The 19,430-nt window shown below is 44.7% G+C and overlaps 1 protein-coding gene across 1 annotated transcript in view; it reads right to left on the bottom strand.

Annotated features, from left to right (window-relative positions):
- The window catches only part of LOC140716752 (A disintegrin and metalloproteinase with thrombospondin motifs 15-like), a 53,008-nt gene extending 36,312 nt beyond the window's left edge, over positions 1-16,696 (bottom strand). The window contains exons 1-2 of the mRNA XM_073029577.1: positions 15,933-16,696; positions 7,967-8,355 (exon numbers count right to left, since the gene is read on the bottom strand). Of these exons, the coding sequence (XP_072885678.1) occupies positions 7,967-8,355; positions 15,933-16,464 (921 nt within the window). The 5' untranslated portion in view covers positions 16,465-16,696. The remainder of the gene's footprint in view (positions 1-7,966; positions 8,356-15,932) is intronic.
- Positions 16,697-19,430: the final 2,734 nt, after the last annotated feature.

The following is a 19,430-nucleotide window of genomic DNA, read 5'->3' as shown; positions in this document are numbered from 1 at the left end:
TGAGGGAAGAAATTGGAGTACCTGGGGAAACCCATGCATTCTACGGGGAGGACGTACAGAGACCCCTTAAGTTAATGGCACCAGAATCGTACTCTGAACTGCGGAACGTGGCAAGCTGTAATAGTGTTGCACTGTTGTCAACTACCCTCTCCTCATTTTACAATAAGTACTGTAATGACCTGGAGTCCAAAAGGTCCACTATCCTGACAGGTAATAAATATCATAGGGCAATGTTCCACAAAAGTAACAGTTGTAGTTATATCACAACAGTTGTTTGAGAAACCTGGGCAAAAATCAATGGGGACATACTGAATTAATTGATTGATTGATTATATCTATCTATCTATTTATTTAGAGATACAGCACGAAACAGGGCCTTCTGGCCCAATGAGCTGCACCACCCAGTAACCCACCTATTTAACCCTAGGCTAATCACAGACAATTTACAGTGACAAATTAACCTACCAACCAGTACATCTATGGACTGTGGGAGGAAACTCTAGCACCTGGAGGAAACCCACACGGTCACAGAGGGAATGTACAAACTCCTTCCAGAGGACGCTAGAATTGAACTCTGAACTTTGATGCCCCAAACTGTAATAGCGTTGTACTAACCGCTACGCTACTGATGCACCATCAATAACTCTCAGAGACGTGAGGCAAGATATAGGCTTTTATTCGCTGGAAGAGAGCAGTCAGCAGCAACAGATCACCATACGACATCCTGGAGACTGAGAGAGGAGCAGTGTCTCCAATCGCCTTTATACCGGGGTCAGTGGGAGGAGCCACAGTGGCAGTCAGCAGGGGGGGCGTGTCCAGACAGGTATATGTAGTTCACCACAGCTACTGTGGTACCTATTTCCTCAGGAAGCTAAAGAAATTTGGCATGTCCCTGTTGACTCATACCAAATTTTATCAATGCACCATAAAATGTAAATATAGACTACCCAATAGAAAATCACAAGCGGCAACAACAACAGAACAAAACAAGACAACAATGACAATACTAGCCTCTTTTCCATGCCCGTCACACACACAGACAGACAGGCCTCCATCCCAAGGACAGGTTGCTTCTGGGCCTTCAGTCCTAGGCCTTGTCTCGCAGACACTTGTCTGCCCAGCTCGTGTACATTTGAAAACAACACATTGATTCAAGATTCAAGATGGTTTATTGTCATTCTTCATTACACAAGCGTAAAGAAGAATGAAATAATTGTTACTCCAGATCCGATACAGCAGAAAAGAAAGCACAAAAAAAAATAGAGAACACAATAAATATAAATATAAAAACAATCCTATAAAACACAATGTATACACATAAAATGCTGGAGGAGCTCAGCAGGTCAGGCTGTGTCTGTGGTAAGGAATAAACAATTGACGCTTCAGGCCAAGACTTGACTCGTTCTGATGTTGGACTCGTTGGCAGGTAAAAGGTGAGGGGGAATGTGGGAGTGGTGAGAGGGAGAGATGAAGTAAGAAGCTTTGTTCCATTGTCTCTGTCCTGATGAAGGGTCTCAGCCCAGAATGTCAACGATTTATTCATTTACATTGATGCTGCCTGACTTGCTGAGTTCCTCCAGCATTTTGTGTGCGCGCTCTGGATTTCCAGCATCTGCAGAATCTCTTGTGTTTACAAATAACTGTATATAGATAGACTGGTTGTGTGTACAGTACATAAAGTGACACTGGTGATGTGTATGGTCTGTTGATGGAGTGGGTTAATGGGTGGATGCATTAATCAGCCTGACGGCTGGGGGGAAGTAACTTTTTACTCTAGTGGGCCTGGCATAGATTTATTTTAATTTTATTTTATTTTAGAGATAAAGTGCAGAACAGGCCCTACCACCCCACCACTGCACCACCCAGCAACCCACCTATTTAACCCTAGCCTGATCACAGGACAATTTACAATGACCAATTAACCTACCAACTGGTACGTTTTTGGACTGTAGAAGAAAACTAGAACACCCGGAGAAAACCCACAGGCTCATGGGAAGAACATGCAGACGTCTTACAGAGCACGCCGGAACTGGACTCCAAACTCCGAAGCCCTGAGCTGTAATAGCTTCTTGCTAACCGCTACACTACCATGACCTATTTCAAAGGGAAGAAAGATTGCAGAGCTTAAAGATTTAGAGGAGTGTCTGGGTATGACTCACAAGTGACTTCAGAAACAAGTAACTCAGAAAGCTAAGGGAGTGTTGTAATTTACTGCTTAGGAGAATGAATATAAAAATAGGGAGCTTGTGTTATAATTATATCCAGCAGCAGGATTTCTGTGTACTGTAATGGTCTCCTTATTTAAAGAAGGATGTTAATGTATTGGAAACAATTCAAAGTATGTTCATTAGATGAATACCTTGGCAGGCTGGTTGATATCTGCTGGAGTTTAGTGAAGTGAAAAGGAACAAAAGAAAAACAAAATCACCAGAGATTCTGCAGATGCTGGAAACCCAGAGGATCACACACAAAATGCTGGAGGAACTCAGCAGGTTAGGCTGCATCTATGGAAGGGAATAAACAGTCAATATTTCGAGCAGACCTCCAAGACGACCACAACCTTGTCATTGGGTTTGGAGGCTTGTGTGCCTCAATGACCCAGAGAGCTATGCTGGCTGGAGTCTGGCCTTTATGCTTTGGATCTTGGTAGGGTCAACCATGTGAAACAGGTTAAAGGGTAGAGGCCAGACTAAGAGTGGTCCACCAGTCCACCAGGTTAGGTGGTTCATTTCAGGGCTAACAACCCTAACTGGTCAAACAGAACTGTTACAGAAACTGCAATGAAGAATCCTTCTACATCTGTGTGCACCAGTATTGCCAAGTCTCTGCCCAGGACTTGCGTGACTGACAGTAGTGAAAACTGAGAGGAAGCTACTGGCGTGATGAACACCACTAGAGATGGAAAACCTTCATTGATGTCCTAAGCGCCAGGGCATAACAGGCAGTAAGTGAGCATTTCGAGCACAGACCCTTCTTCAGGATTGCAAAAGATGGGGGAAGAAGGGGAAAATTGTGTTCCCATCTCACTATTTCCATATTTATGTATTATGGTAAAAGCATTTATCACATTCTTCTAATACACAGAAGCAATAATTTTATAAATAAACTAGCTAATATATCCTTTTTAATGACAGAGGAATTTGACATTAATGCATTAAACATTTATTTAATAATATCATTGTTTGAATTCCAGCTTCCACAGACTGAAATTACACACTTTGTAAATGAAGTTTCCATTGTTCTGAGCCTTGCATTCCACAGCCTATGACTGATGAACAGTCTCGGCCTGAAATGTCGACTGTTTATTCCTCTCCATAGATACTGCCTGACCTGCTGAGTTCCTGGAGCACTTTGTGTGTGTTACTAAGACCACTGCTGTCCAGTCATATAAGCACTGAGGAAACAAATCGAGGTTTCCGGCTATGAGAGGTCTATTGGTACTCATTGTGTAGGTTAATTAAGAATGGCTTGTGTAGAGAGGGACTAGAACCAGAAGGATTGGTGAGGATGGAGTGTTAAAGGTGGAGAACGAGAGCAGAGAAAGGAAAGCTTTTTTTTTTGCAATCAGTGGTCACTTTATTAGGCACACCTGTACACTTGCTTTTTAAAGCAAATATTTAATCAGCCAATCATGTGACAGTAACTCAATGCATAAATGCAAACATGGTCAAGAGGTTGGTTGTTGTTCAGACCAAACATCAGAATGGGGAAGAAATATGATCTAAGTGACTTTGGCCATGGTATGATTGTCGGTGCCAGATGGGGTGGTTTGAGTATCTCAGAAACTGCTGACCTCTTGGGATTTTCATGCACAACAGCCTCCAGAGTTTTCAGAGAATGGTGTGAACAACATGTCGAACCTTGAAGTGGATGGGCTACAGCAGCAGAAGACTATGAACATATACTCAGTGGCCACTTTGTTGGGCACAGGAGGTACCTAATGAAGTGGACATTGAGTGTATAAACCTGCGCAAAGAATGATCAATCTTGTTCCTCTTCAGCTGGCTGAATCACTTCAGCAGAATGGCCTAATTCTGCTCTTCTGTCTTATGGTCTTCAGCTGACTTTTTCATAAGCCGTTCCCATTTATTACACAAAATAATTACAATAATGAAATCCTTAAATATAGATTATTCTTGAATGGATGAAATAGAAGAAACGGGAGAGGTTCTGGAGGATTGGAGGGTTTCAGATGTTGTTCCTTTATTCAAGAAAGGGAGTAGAGATAGCCCAGGAAATTATAGACCAGTGAGCCTTAGCTCAGTGGTTGGTAAGTTGATGGAGAAGATCCTGAGAAGTAGGATATATGAACATTTGGACAGGTATAATATGATTAGGAATAGTCAACATGGCTTTGTCAAGGGCAGGTCATGCCTTACGAGCCTGATTGAATTTTTTGAGGATGTGACTAAACACATTGATGAAGGAAGAGCAGTAGATGTAGCTTATATGGATTTCAGCAAGGCATTTGACAAGGTACACCATGCAAGGCTTATTGAGAAAGTAAGGAGGCATGGGATCCAAGGGGACATTGCTTTGTGGATCCAGAACTGGCTTGCTCACAGAAGGCAAAGAGTGGTTGTAGACGGGTCATATTCTGCATGGAGGTCAGTCACCAGTGGAGTACCTCACGGATCTGTTCTGGGACCCTTACTCTTCGTGATTGTTATAAATGAACTGGATGAGGAAGTGAAGGGATGGGTTAGTAAGTTTGCTGATGACACAAAGGTTGGAGGTGTTGTGGATAGTGTGGAGGGCTGTCAGATGTTACAGCGGGACATTGATAGGATACAAAGCTGGGCTAAGAAGTGGCAGATAGAGTTCAACCCAGATAAGGGTGAAGTGGTTCATTTTGGTAGGTCAAATATGATGGCAGAATATAGTATTAATGGTAAGACTCTTGGCAATGTGGAGGATCAGAGGGATCTTGGGGTCCGAGTCCATAGGACACTCAAAGCAGCTGTGCAGGTTGACTCTGTAGTTAAGAAGGCATATGGTGTATTGGCCTTCATCAATCGTGGAATTGAATTTAGGAGCTGACAGGTAATGTTGCAGCTATATAGGACCCTGGTCAGACCCCACTTGGAGTACTGTGCCGTCAGTTCTGGTTGTCTCACTACAGGAAGGATGTGGAAGCCATAGAAAGGGTGCAGAGGAGATTTACAAGGATGTTGCCTAGATTGGGGAGCATGCCATATGAGAATAGGTTGAGTGAACTCGGCCTTTTCTCCTTGGAGCGACGGAGGATGAGAGGTGACCTGATAGAGGTGTACAAGATGATGAGAGGCATTGATCGTGTGGATAGTCAGAGGCTTTTTCCCAGGGCTGAAATGGTTCACAAGAGGACACAGGTTTAAGGTGTTGGGGAGTAGGTACAGAGGAGATGTCAGGGGTAAGTTTTTAACTCAGAGAGTGGTAGGTGCATGGAATGGGCTGCTGGCAACAGTGGTGGAGACGGATACGATAGGGTCTTTTAAGAGACTTTTAGATAGGTACATGGAGCTTAGTAAAATAGAGGGCTATAGGTAATTCTGAGGCCTAGTAATTTCTGAGATAGGGACGTGTTCGGCACAACTTTGTGGGCCAAAGGGCCTGTATTGAGCTGTAGGTTTTCTATGTTTCTATGTCTTCGATCAAGATCCTAAATAATATACTTCGGCTGAAAGCAATGGATCTGTAATCCAAATGGACCACTGATCCTTGGTGAACACACACAAAAATGCTGATGTTTTGGGCTGAAACCTTCACTACTGCCCTTCCCCCTCACATAACTTCACCAATCACTTGCCAGCATGTACTCCTGCCCCTCTCCCCACTTTCTTCATTTTGTTTCTTCCCCCTTTCCTTTCCAGTCTTGATGAAGAGAGACCCAAAACATCAACTGTGTATTCCTCTCCATGGGTGCTGCCTGACCTGCTGAGTTCCTCCATCATCTTGTGATTTTGCTGCTCAAGATTTCCAGCATCTGCAGAATATTCTGTGCCATTGATCCTGGAGATGTGTTTAAACTCAACAATTGCAACTGGGAGATTCAGTAACGATGGCCATGTCATGATCAGAGAATGATAAACCCCGTCCGACTAGTTAACCTTTCTCAAGGGAAGGAATGTTTACGTGGTCACCTCAGGATCACAGTTCTGTCATTAACTTTGAATTACCCTCTGACGTACAGTACTGTGCTAAAGTCTTCAGCATACATATATACAGCTAGGGTGCCTAAGACTTTTGCACAGTACTGAATTTGCCAATGTGGAGTGGAGAATGGGTTTGTAAATCTGACAGGAGCAAAGGATATTGGGAATGCTGAGATGAAGCACCAGGGGAGAGGTGTGGGACAGGTGGCAGAGGCAGGGGGTGGCGCCAATGCAAACACACCCAGCCCTGAGACACCAGGCAAGATCATTTGATTCCAAACAATTGGCTTATTAATCATTACAAAACATCTCTCTGGTGCTTCCCACTCCCTCCTCTCTCGCTTCTCCATTTCCCAACCATGATCCCCCTCCCCTGCCCCCTTCCCACTCTCAGTCCACAATAGAGACCTGCATCAGAACCAGGTTTATCGTCACTCACATATGTCATGAAATTTGTTTTTTTTTGCAGAAGAGGCAGTATAGAGCAATACATAAAATTACAGCAGTACGTTTCAAAGGTTTTAGGCGCCCTAGCTATGTAGTATATGTGCCTAAGACTTTTGCACAGTACTGTAACTGACCAGCTCAGGAGCGGTTAGAGATGACAGAGAAATGCTGGGCCTTGGCAGTAACACTGTGATCTGAGTCAGAGTAAACAAAACTAAAGGTGTTACATATAATGAGTGTTTTACTTATTTTCTTCTCTTTCTGAAAGGACCCTAAAGCATGATTTAGTACACATTAAAGCGCTACAGGGTTATTCAAACCAGGCAGTTAATCTGATCAACCATTCTAGTTACCCCTCCCCCACCCCCTCTATCTATTACCCCACTATAAACACTTTAAACCATTTTTTATAACACTGCTTGCATTGCAAATACATGCTGGTATTTATGTATTTATGCACATTTTAATCCATATGCATACTTCAACTCCGAACTTTACTTTTACATAATTCTTGATGCCTTATAATTGTTAAGTGTTGCTGTATTTTTGTTGCATCTTGCGCCAACACACCACAGCAAATTCATGATTAAAGTCTCGATCTTTGACTAGTGCTTAACAGCCAATGCTGGATGTATTTTGTAACGTAGCATGCAATTCAAAGTGCCTTTTGCAGAAAAGTAAAACTCTTGATGGAACAGAATGCAGAGAGTAGTCTAAAGAGAAGGGATTCTGCAGACTCTAAAAATCTCGAGCAACACGCACGAGATGCTGAAGGAACTCAGCAGGTTAGGCAGCATCTATGGAGGAGAACAACCATTCCACATTTCGGCCTGAGACCCTTTATCAGGACTGGAGAAGAAGGGAACAGAGGGTGGGGTGAGGAGAGGCAGTGCAAGCTGGCAGGTAATAGGGGAGCTCAGGTGAGTGGGGAAGTAGGTGGTGGGGGAAGGGGTTGAAGTAAGAAGCTGGGAGGTGAGAGGTGGAAGAGTTAAAGGTCTGACATAGAAACAATGTGATAAGATAGCCCTACCACTAAGCAAATCTTTCCCTCCCCCATCAGGGTTCTTGATGAAGAGTCTCAACCTTAAACATTGACAGTTTATTCCCCTCCATAAATGCTGACTGACTTGCTGAGTTCTTGCAGCACTTTTGTGTGTCTAAAGCAGGAGTTCCCAAACTTTTTCATACTGTGGACCAATACCATTAAGCAAGGTGTCCGTGGACTTCAGGTTGGGAACCCATGGTAGTGTTTTTTTTGTTTGGCCATAACTATTTCACATCTTCGCATGGGAAGAACTATGTTTCCATGGAGAGCCAGAAACCAGAGAGCTGGAGATTGACTTTGCTGTACTCCATTGAGTAATGCAGCGGTGAAAGTCACATACCTGTTTTGTGAATAGAATTGCAGTATCATAGTACTCTGGATTCTTATCGCTGGCCTTGTTAAACTTCTTCTGCCACACACAGAAGTTTCTCAGAGTGAGTGCAGCATTGCTGGAGATTTTGGGCCCCTTCTCTTCATGATTGATGACCATAAACTTCACCACCACGATGCTGATTGGGTTGAGAATGCTGGGGTGCTTGTACAACCTGGCTGCCACTGCCATTAACATGAGGACGTAGTGCTTAAGGTCATCGCCGTGGAAATTAGCCATTGATTCATCCACCACCACTAAGGTTTCCACAAAGCGGGGAATGGATGCAAAGCGCTTTGACCTACTGCCCTTTTTCCTCACAAATTCCCCTTCAGCTGAAGGATCCATGGGATGGGATGCTGTAAAAGAGACAATTAAAACATTATAAATGTGAGAAAGTCTTCAGATGCTGGAAATCCAAAGCAACATATATAAAATGGTGGAGGAACTCAGCAGGTCAGGCAGCTTCAATGGAAATGAATAAACAAACAGTCAATGTTTCAGGCCAAGACCCTTCTTCAGGTTTTAGCAGATTAAACATTGGAAGGTTTTATAACTCTGAGCATCCTTTTGCTGGAGTAATCATCATTAAATAAGCATTAGCTCAATGCTTAAAGTAAATTTATTATTAGGAATGTCAACACGTCCTACCCTGCAATTCATTTACTTGCAGGCATTCACAGTAGAACAAAGAAATACTGTAGAATCAGTAAAAAACCTACACACAAAGACCAATGTGCAAAAGAAGGCAAACTGTGCAAGTAAAAAAGTAAATAAATAATACTGGGAACATGAGTAGTAGTTTTATTAGCAAAAGTAAAAGTTACCATTAATAGACAATTACCCCGAATAAAATATCTGACAGCAGATCAAACTAATGATGGGTAAAACCAATTTTAATTGGCAGTTAATGATTACATCAGCAATCCCAACTCCTAAAATGAAAATCTCATGGAGATGAAAGCAACTCTGGACTTGTGACAGGTTTGATGAATTGAACCAGGCAAGTCACTATAATCAGGTAATGCACTCAAAATGTGGAGGAACTCAGTAGGCCACACAGCATCTATAGAAATTAGTAAACAGTAAATCTGATATATTTACCTCTTTATTTATACAGCATGGGTTAGACCCTTCCAGCCAAACGAGTAGCACCACCCGGCAACCCACTGATTTAACGCTGGCCTAATCACAGGACAGTTTACAAGGACCAGTTAATTATTGATCAGTATGTCTTTGGACAGTGGGAGGAAACTGGAGCATCCAGAGGAGAACAGGGAGAATGAACAAAGTTTCGTACAGAGGACACCAGAATTGAACTCCGAACTCCAACACCCCCAGCTGTAACAACGTCACGCAACCACTATGCTACTGTGGTGACCCTATAGTATCCCTTGCGGAACACGAGAGTTTACACAAGATCCCTTATGTTTATAAACACAAGAGATTCCACAAATGCTGGAAATCCTTGCAGAAGTGACAAGTGCTACACCTGCTCCTATATCTCATCCCTCAACAACGTTCAGGACCCCAAAGAGTGATTCTAGGTGAGGTGACAGGTATGTCGGGGTCATCTATTCTATTCAGTGCAGCCGCCTCTATATCTGTGAGACCTGACGTAGATTGGGGGACCACTTTGTCCAGCACCTTCACTCTGCTTGTGGCAAAAGGGAGGATCTACCAGTAGCTATACATTTCAATTCAACTTCACATTCCCATTCCATCATGTCAGTCCATGGCCTCCTCTGCTGCCATGAAAATCCTACAAAAAGTAGTGAATACAGCCCAGTCCATCACAGTTAAAGCCCTTTCCACTACTGGCACATCTACACAAAATGCTGTCACAGGAACTCAGCATCCATCATAATGGACCGTCACCACCAAGGAAATGCTCTTTTCTCACTGCTGCCATCAGGAAGTAGGTACAAGGGCCTCAGGACTCACATCACTGGGTTCAGGAACAGTTATTACCCTCCGACCATCAGGCTCTTGAACCAAAGGTGATAATTTCACTCATCTTTATTTACCCCATAAATGAAATGTTCCCACAAGCAATGGACTCACTTTCAAGGACTCTTCACCTCATGTTCTCAATATTTATTGCTTATGTATTTACTATTAGTATTTCTTATTTTAGTATTTTCTCAGTTTGCTGTTTTCTGCACACTGGTTCAACACCTTAGTTGGGTAGTCTTTCATTGATTCTGTTATGGTTATTATTCTATAGATTTATTGAGTATGCCCACAAGAAATGAATCTCAGGATTGTATATGGTGACATATATATGCTTTGATAATAAATCTATATTGAATTTTGAACTTTGATGAGGCCAAACTCAGGTTGCAGGAGGAACACCTCATATTCTGCCTGGGTAGCTCCAATCTAATGGCATAAACATCAATTTTCCAACTTCCAGTAATTTCTCCTCCCCCCCCCCCCTCATTCTCTCTTTTTCCATTCTCCATTCTGGTTCCTCTCTCATCCCTTCTCTTTACCTCACCTATCTATCACCCCCCCCCCCCCGGTGCCCCTCCGCATTTCCATTCTCTCATGATCCACTCTTCTCTCCTCTCCAGTTCCTCCTTCTTCAGCCCTTTATTTCTTTTTCCTATCACCTTCCAACTTCATACTTCATCCGTCCCCCACCCATTCACCCAGTCTCACCTATCATCTGCCAGCTTGTGCTCCTCCCCCTCCAACCACCATCTTATTCTGGCTTCTTCCCCCTTCCTTTCCAGTTTTGATGAATGGTTTCAGCCCAGAATGTTGACTCTTTATTCCCCTCTGTAAATGCCGCTTGAGTTGTTGAGTTCCTCCAGCATTTTGTGTGTGTTTGTTCCACATATTTATAAAAATAATTATCCACATATTAAATAATTACTGCCTGACATTTGCAGGACTTTTGGAGATTTCCAAACCGGTGATTAATGACCACGAGTTATGCTGGCACGATACTAACAAAGTCCTGCTTGCATTGATGCTGGCATGACCAGTTACAAAGAGATTAGCTTTAATTGTTATATTTACACTAGGTGACAGGATGGAGATACATCTCTACCAAAGGAGGCGTAAGGCACTCCTTCCCTCCACTATCCTGCAGGTCACCCTTGGGCAATGTGTACCACCTGCTTAGCCCCCTGATCAAGGTCATGTGAAGCCATGGGAGCAGTTGGTGGATGGTTGTGTGAGCAGTTGGTGCAGATCACAAGTCCTGGTTACGCGACCTCTGAAGAGTATTGATAATGCCTGGGGGTCACCCGTCTTGCAAAGACACTGCCCAGAAGAAGGCAATGTCAAACCACTTCTGTAGAAAAATTTGCCAAGAACAATCATGGTCACAGGAAGACCATGATTGCTCACGTCGTACAACACAGCACTTAATGAACAAACATTGAAACATCAAAACATACAGTGAAATGTGTCATTCTGTGGAAGCAGCCCGCAAGTGCTGCCATGCTTATGGAACTGATATAGTGTGCCCACATCTCACTAACCCCGGCCTGTTTGACATTGGGGCACGGGGGAGGAAACCTGCAAGGAAGACGTACAAGCTCCTCACAGACAGGGGCAGGAATTGAGCCCTGATCAGTGGTCACCATTACTGCTAAACAATGCATTAACTATTAGGCCACCATAGCATGTACAAAAGCTGCAAACACGAGGATGTGACTCCAATGAAGCTGCCAGGCTGTTAAGCCAGGCGATTTGTTATAATAGATTTTCCCAGCAGCCACATGAGCAAAGCTGCCAAATTTGCATTGAGATAACTGCTAACAGAAGCCAGAAAAGACGGCTTAACCCTTAGCTTAATAAATGTACCATTTAAAAGGCGGTACTGAATTATGTTGCCAGTCATAAGTCATAAAGGAAACTAAAGATGTAATAGTAATATCTTAGATTAGCTACTGCCGATACAGAGTGAAGATCTGCCATGGAGTCATAGAGTATTACAGCATGGAAACAGGCTCCTCAGCCCCTCTCATCCATGCCACCCATGGTATTAGTCCCAAACTATTCCCCATTCATTCTGTCCATGGTGCTCTTCCCAAACTAGTCCCCATCCATTCAGTCCATGGTGCTAATCCCAAATTCATCTCAATCCATTCTGTCCATGGTGCTAATCCCAAACGAGTCCCTATTGGTTCTGTCCATGGTGCTAATCCCAAAGTCATCTCCATCCTTTCTGTCCATGGTGCTTGGCCCAAACTAGTCCCCATCCTTTCTGTCCATGGTGCTAATCCCAAACTCATCTCCATTCTTTCTGTCCATGGTGCTTGTCCCAAACTAGTCCCCATCCATAATGTCCATGGTGCTAATCCCAAACTTGTTTTCATCCTTTCTGTCCATGGTGCTTGCCCCAAAGGAGTCCTTATCCATAATGTCCATGGAACTTGTCCCAAACTAGTCCCCATCCTTTCTGTCCATGATGTTTGTCCCAAAGTAGTCCCATTTGCCCACAATTCCTCCTATCCATGGAATTATCTAAATGTCTTTCAAATGCCACCAAATTTCATCCATCAAAAATATCATTAATTTTAAATTGATATCGACCAATTATTATTCTTGTTTCATCTGGGAATTGATTGTGTGCCTGTGGAGAGGAGAAACTGAAGAATAGTTTGAATAGATTTAACTGAAGAGAAAGTGAAAGTAGCAGCTGATTTGTCATGGAGAATTGCATAAAATCACAAAATGGAATCAAGTAATTCAATATTCAATACACGAGAAAGTCTGCAGAAGCTGGAAATCCAAAGCAACTCACACAAAATTCTGGATGAACTCAGTAGGTCAAGAGCATCTATGGAGAGGAATAAACAGTCCCTGTTTTGGGCCAAGACCCTTCATCAGGACTGGAAAGGAAGATGAAAGATGCCAGAATAAAAAAGGTGGGTGAAGGGAAAGGAGGTTTGCTAGAATGTGATAGGAGAAGCCAGGTGGTGGGAAAGGTAAAGGGCTGGAGAAGGGGGATCTGATAGGACAGGAGGGTGGACCATAGGAGAAGAGGAAGGAGGAAGGGACCCAGGGGAAGTAATAGGCAACTGAAAAGAGGGGAATAAAGGAAGGGGGATTTTTTTTTACCAGAAGGAGAAATATAGAATAATCACCACAGATCCTGGTACAGAAGCATCAGGACTAGGACTACCAGTTGACAGAAAGGTGAATTTCTCATCCGGCAAGGAAAAGATTAATACATTTGTTCCTGGTAGATTTATGATTAATAATGGATGTGGAACAGACCATGACAATTGTAAAGGGGTTGCTCCTCAAATTCTGGCTGCACATTAGCCCCATGCCGCTGATCTACAGTCACCCAGTAAAGGGGGGGGGGTCACTTCTGGGATAGGAGCAGCTGGTGTAGATCACAAGTCCTGGTTATGCAACCACTGATGCCCGGCAGACAATCTCTGAAGAATATTGATAATGGCTGGGGTCACCCATCTTGTAAAGACCCTGCCCAGGAGAAGGCAATGGCAAACCACTTCTGTAGAAAAAAATGCCAAGAGCAATCATCCTCATGGATAAGACCATGATCACCCACGTCATTCGAGATGGCAATAATGATGATAATTAAATTACTCCCTTTAACCCAAAAAATATTTATTTTTAATTAACTTCTATTTTATTTTTGTGTTTATCTCAAATTTTATTCCACACTCTTAAGTATATGTAAAACTTCAGTTTTAAAAAAGTGACTTTCTACTTCCTGGTTTGCTTTCTAAGAATTATTCAATGTGATTGGCAGATCGTCCTTCCCTGATGACATCAGAGCTGCCAGGCCCCAGGGATCCCCTTGAACTGATGACTGACAGATGGCAGCAAAGTTTGAACGGCTGCTGGCGCTGATCTTTATTGCAAAGCGCGAAGCCAACTTGTACTTGCACTGTACTTGTAGCTACAACAATCTGCATTTGTGTAGCAGGAAAGTAGCCGGGCACTAGTGTTCAATCAAGGAAAGAAAGCTGGGGCAGTCCAGCGAGATCTTGGTCAAAAGGAGGAATCTAAGGGAGGAGAGAGAGAGACGGAGTGGAGAAACAGAGAGAGAGAGGGGGGGGGAGGGAGAGAGAGAGGGAGAGAGGGGGGAGAGAGAGGGAGGGGGAGAGGGGGGAGAGAGGGGGGAGAGAGCTGAGTGTTCGTCGAGAGAGGGAGCATGGGGGGGAGCTTATGTGAAGAGAGGAAAAGAGAGAAAGAGAGGGAAAGGATAAAGAATTTGGGAGATGGCAGAAAGGATATTTCTCAGGAGCTTGGCGAGAGTCTGGGAGAGGACAGGACAGGAGTGCGAGTGAGAGGTTAGCCGAGGAGACACGGGTCAATGAGCAGCGGCGAGGGTCGGTCAGTGCGTGGGACCTGGTGATCAGGCGGCCGTACGGTGAATGAGCTCAGATGGAAGTTCAGTGCTTGGAGCATGGGAACAGGAGGATCCAAGACGTGAGGGAGAGGTAATGGGTGTTGGAACGGCACCTAGAGGTTCGCAGAGGACTGAGACTTGGGTAGAGTGAAGGTGGTGGTGATTCGGCCGGTTCAGCAGAGACAAACAGGCAACAGCAGGACAGAACAGCCGCTGCGAGCGTGAAGATGCGAAGAACGAAGTTAAACATGGATCAGAAGAGGGGCCTCGCGCTGCGGAGCCCAAATGGTTAAAACCCATCGCAGTGCCAGAAGCCCGGGGTCAAATCTGCCGGAAGAGAGATACGCCGATCACCCAGATCGATACACCGACTACCTGGATCAATATCCATCCTACCACTTAGACCCGATTGTCTTGATTGGTTCCCCCTACACTCGGATCTATATCATTAAGATCGAAATCCCTAAAATCGATATCAATACATCTATCGTCGAGATTGATTGCCTGGATCAACATCCAGATCTTCTAGGTCAATACCCAGATCACTCTATTCCTTTGAATCCCCGATCACCCGGAATGATATCTATGTCACCGAGATCGAAACCCCGATTGCCTCGTTCGCTCCCCATCGCTTGGATCGAATTGGCAATCAAAAAGATCGATAACCCAATCACTGGGGTCGATATCCCAATCATTTAATTCAATATCCTGATCATCCTGATCGATACTTGGAATGCCTAAGGCACACGCTCAGCGATTCAGGTGATATTAAATCTGATTCTGAACTCTATACGGTTTGCGGTCATCAGGATCGAACCCGCGATCACCTGGTCTGCAGAAAGTCCTGCAGCCGCCGGGGGGCGGAGCGGAACGCCGCCAGAGGTAGCCAGGCGCACATCTGGCGAAGGGGAGGAGACTATCAGCCGCGGAACACTCGCCAAGTCAGAGTCCGAGACTGAACAGCTGCCGAGGGTGGGAGCGGTGCACTGCCCGGGTACCTGGTATATCCACACCCCCGTCACAACCTGCCGTTCCCCGGCATTGCGCGCTAAAGGCTGATATTTAATAAATATTTTACATAAATCCAGAACTAAGGGCGCAAATGCAAATAACCCCTCTGTAGGAGCGATGTGGGTGAATGCATTGTCCAGTGAAATGCAGGAACGGCTGGAAATTTTCCATTAGCCTAACAGTGCCACGCCAAAACCACCAGGTGCACAAGAGATTCTGCAAATGCTGGAAATCCAGAGCAACACACACCCAAAATGCTGGAGGAAATCAGCAGGTTAGGCAGCATCTATGCAGAGGATTCAACAGTTAATGTTTCGGACCAAGACCTTTCACGTCAACAATTTATTCCTCTCCATAGATGCTACCTGACCTGCTGAATTCCTCCAGCATTTTGTGTTCGTTGCTTAAAGCAGGCGGGTCCTGAGAACATCGTCGAGTTCCGAGGGACCGAGAAAAGGTTTCTATAAAAGCTGTCTTCTATGTCCATTCAAGGCAAGAGATTTAGAAACATTTGGCAATATTAAAATGAATCCACCATTGCATTTCTCACTAGAGAGACAAAAAAAATGTTCAGCTCACCTTTAAATTTCTCCAGCACCGCTCGGTTTGCGTGGGTCGCGCTCACTCCACACCGGGTTGTGCCGTTAGCCAAGGGCGCGGGCACATTCCTGCGGAGGATGACATGAGTAGCGTCGCCTGCACTTGGGGTCCCACTCTCGTTTTTCACCGGCTGGATGAGATATTCCAATCCATTGGAGCCAAACGCCCCGTGCATCCCATTGCACAGACTGAGCGCCGCGTAGGACTCAGGCTCTGCGTTCACGAAGCCCGAGTAGAAGCAATGGTTCACGTTGGTACCCCAGGCGGCAGTGGGAGATGCGTCAGATCCCACCGACTGGACAGTGAAACCCGGCGCTAGGAAACTGGAGTCGGGCACCAAATTTAGGAAGAACTCTTGGTTAAACGCCTCGATTTTGAAGTCCACACTCTGCTCATTGTCCCCGAGGTTAAGACGCACTGGGGTGACAAACTGTCGCTCCATGGAGAGAGCGCACCGACAGAATCCCAGAACAAACCCCACCACTGTCAGCCAGCGACCCTCCGACAACATTGCCAGATAATTACTATTATTTTTCTTGGAAAAAAGTGGGTGCAATTCCTTCTTTTAAAAAAAGTCTACACTGAATCCTTTATTCAGGGGAGTCCCTTTTTGAGAAATAATTGGAAATCCAGAAACCTCTTCCTCGCAGTCTGTGCACTTCAGAGAGTAAAATCCGCGGCGGCGTGAAAGATGCTTCATTACCTCTGCTACCTGAGTGTTGGAGTGCGGAGGGGCTCTGGGGTTTATATATATCCCGTCATGTGTAAACACCAGCAAATCAGAATAGGGACCTCCCGTAAAATGCTTATTGGCCGGGTGTTTCTTCTTCTCAATATAATGTGGTGTTCCAGCCACTTACAGGCAGTTTGGACCCACACAACATCATTAGTCGCATCGGATGTGGATGGGAAAAGTGTTGACTGATTATTACCTAACACGTTGCCCCCCGTTACCCCCTCATCCCACCCACCCTGCGTCCCCACTTCGCTTAATCCTCACCTCGCGGCAGACACCGGTTGGTCTCCCCGCCTGGATTAATGTTTCCAACGGCGCCTCGGTCCCGGTCCCAGTGAACGGATTGTGTGTTCAATAACGCGTAGATTGTCCGGGTGCAATAAATTTCAAAGGCGGGGGATGCTTTGGGAATGGGAATCAACTGTAAACTGTTGCAAACACACACACAACACGCTGGGGAACTCAGCAGGTTAGGAAGCATATTTTAATCAGCGGACATTCTTGCACTGACTTCACTCTAGGTGCCTTCACATTAACTGCGCGGTGCGAACCTATGCAGAGAGACTGAACATCACGGTCGCTCTGAGCCCTCCGTTGCGCATTAAGTGCTGTGGGAGCCGTGCGCGAGATTATTCATTTTGTTCTGAACCAGGAGCCTAGCACGGAGACTCTCCGCTCCTCGCAGCGTCCGGAGTGGGTCGAGGTTTCAACCCGTTGCAGGAATCACGAGTGTTCGTGTTGACCCTGACCGCCGGAGTCGTTGCACCTTGAGCTGATAGTATAGTCCACTAACACTACAAGTGGAGAATCGAAAACGACACATAATCCTGTCCTATCTATCTGAATAGTACACGCTCATATTAACGAATAACCCGATGCCGTTTCCCTAAACCGCGGGTCAATTTGCAACTAGCCGGCTGGGAATCGGAGAAATTGCAGCAAAATCAGCAGTTTCATTAAAAATCTGAGCGACACTGGCCGCTGTCATTAACCCGTGCTTGGTGCATTTGGGGTAGGGGAGGTGTTCGGGTGCTGGACGTCAGTGGAGCCGAGCTGAGCCCCGGGGCTGGAGGCTGCAGCGTGTCTGGGAGCAGAGCGGGGAGTTGCCGGCGGCGAGGCCGCTCGGTCCGCGGGACCTGAGGGTGCCAGAGCACCGCCGATGGGGCGGGGGAGGGGGGGTAGTGTGGAGAGAGGTACAACTATCTCGCGGTGCTGACTTGTCCTTCCCTAGCGCCAAGTTCGTCCCTTGGAACGCGCCAATGCAATTCATAGCCAAAATTGCAACAGGTTATGTTGTTACACTGTGGGCACAGTTGGTGGCCCCAAGGGAAGGTCTCCTCCTCAGCTGACACCGCTTATACACAATGTTTTTTTTCAAGTTTCACCACCTGAGCTTTAAGGTCCCAATCCCCATTGAGTTATCCCCCAATTCAGCGCTCACTAATCTCCAAGAATATAAAGAGTGCCTTCTAAATGATTTCGGTTTAAATTCACAACCTCAGGGGTTTGGGGATTCATTTTGCTTCCAGCATTCGCCTTAGCTGTAACAAGGCACGGCACCGCCACCTAACGGCCGTGACGGGTAATTTCACCTGCTGGTCTGAGGTGTAAAATCAGATTTAGTATCTAATGACTCAGATGGCGTGAATTTTGTTGTTTCTCGGCAGGAGTACAATTCAAAGACATGAAATTACGATAAATTACAAAAATAAATAAAAATATAAATAAATAAACAAACAAACAAACAAACAAACAAACAAATAAATAAATAAATAGTGCTATATAAAATAGCCAGGGAGCCAGCCATGGACGATTAAGAAATCTGATGATAGAGGGGAAGAATTCTGATTCAGATTCCTCACAGGCACATCGAAACATACAGTGAGATGTGTCGTTTGCGTTAACCACCAACACAGTCCAAGGATGAGCTGGGGGGGGGGGCAGCTCGCAAGTGTCCCCATGCTTCCAGCAGTAACATAGCATGCCCACAACTCATTGACCCTAATCTGTACGTCTTTTTGAACGTGAGAGAACCCAAAGGAAATCCACGCTGTCACAGCGAGAACGCACAAACTCCTGCACTGTTCCCTCTAATTGTTCTTACAGCTGTGCGGACCACCCATTGCTCTGAACAGGAAATTGTTACACTGTCTGAAACCTGAGCAGCACTTTAAATGTTTTTTGTAATATGCATAATATAAATATTTGGAATGAAAATTGAAAAATCACATACTTTTGATTTGATTTATTAATTGAAGAGTATAGTGAAATACAGTACAACAAAGAAAACGTTTCATGTTTCCTAAACTTTTTTCATCTGTCTTCATTACAAATCCATTGTCTATAAACACTGTCCAGATTAATTTCGCATTCAGATGAAAGATGCGTCTTAATCCTTGCTAGATCACTTCTAGTCTGTTTCTGGGTTTACATTTGATTGAATCCATAAGACTGAATCCACATTTGCAGTCAGCATTAGAAGCTTGAAATGTTCCAACAATGTCAGCAAGGATTGACAGTTCTTCCAATTCTTCATTTCTAAGCGTGTAGTTCAAGATATCAGTGAATGTATTAATTGAACCAGTCTTAACTTTCTCAGAAATGACAAGTTTGAAATCACAGTTTTGCTTCGATATTTCTGAGACAACACTTTTGTTATAATTCGTTATAATAGCTGAGTTTTTTTGTCATACTGTAATGCTTCAACTGCATTCAAACAGATTTTCTGAAGGAATTTACAA

The sequence above is a fragment of the Hemitrygon akajei genome, chromosome 26 (genome assembly GCF_048418815.1).
Source record: "Hemitrygon akajei chromosome 26, sHemAka1.3, whole genome shotgun sequence".
Lineage (NCBI taxonomy): Eukaryota > Metazoa > Chordata > Chondrichthyes > Myliobatiformes > Dasyatidae > Hemitrygon > Hemitrygon akajei.
The sequence above is the reverse complement of the archived record's forward strand: the minus strand, read 5'-3'. Positions and strand labels throughout refer to the sequence as shown.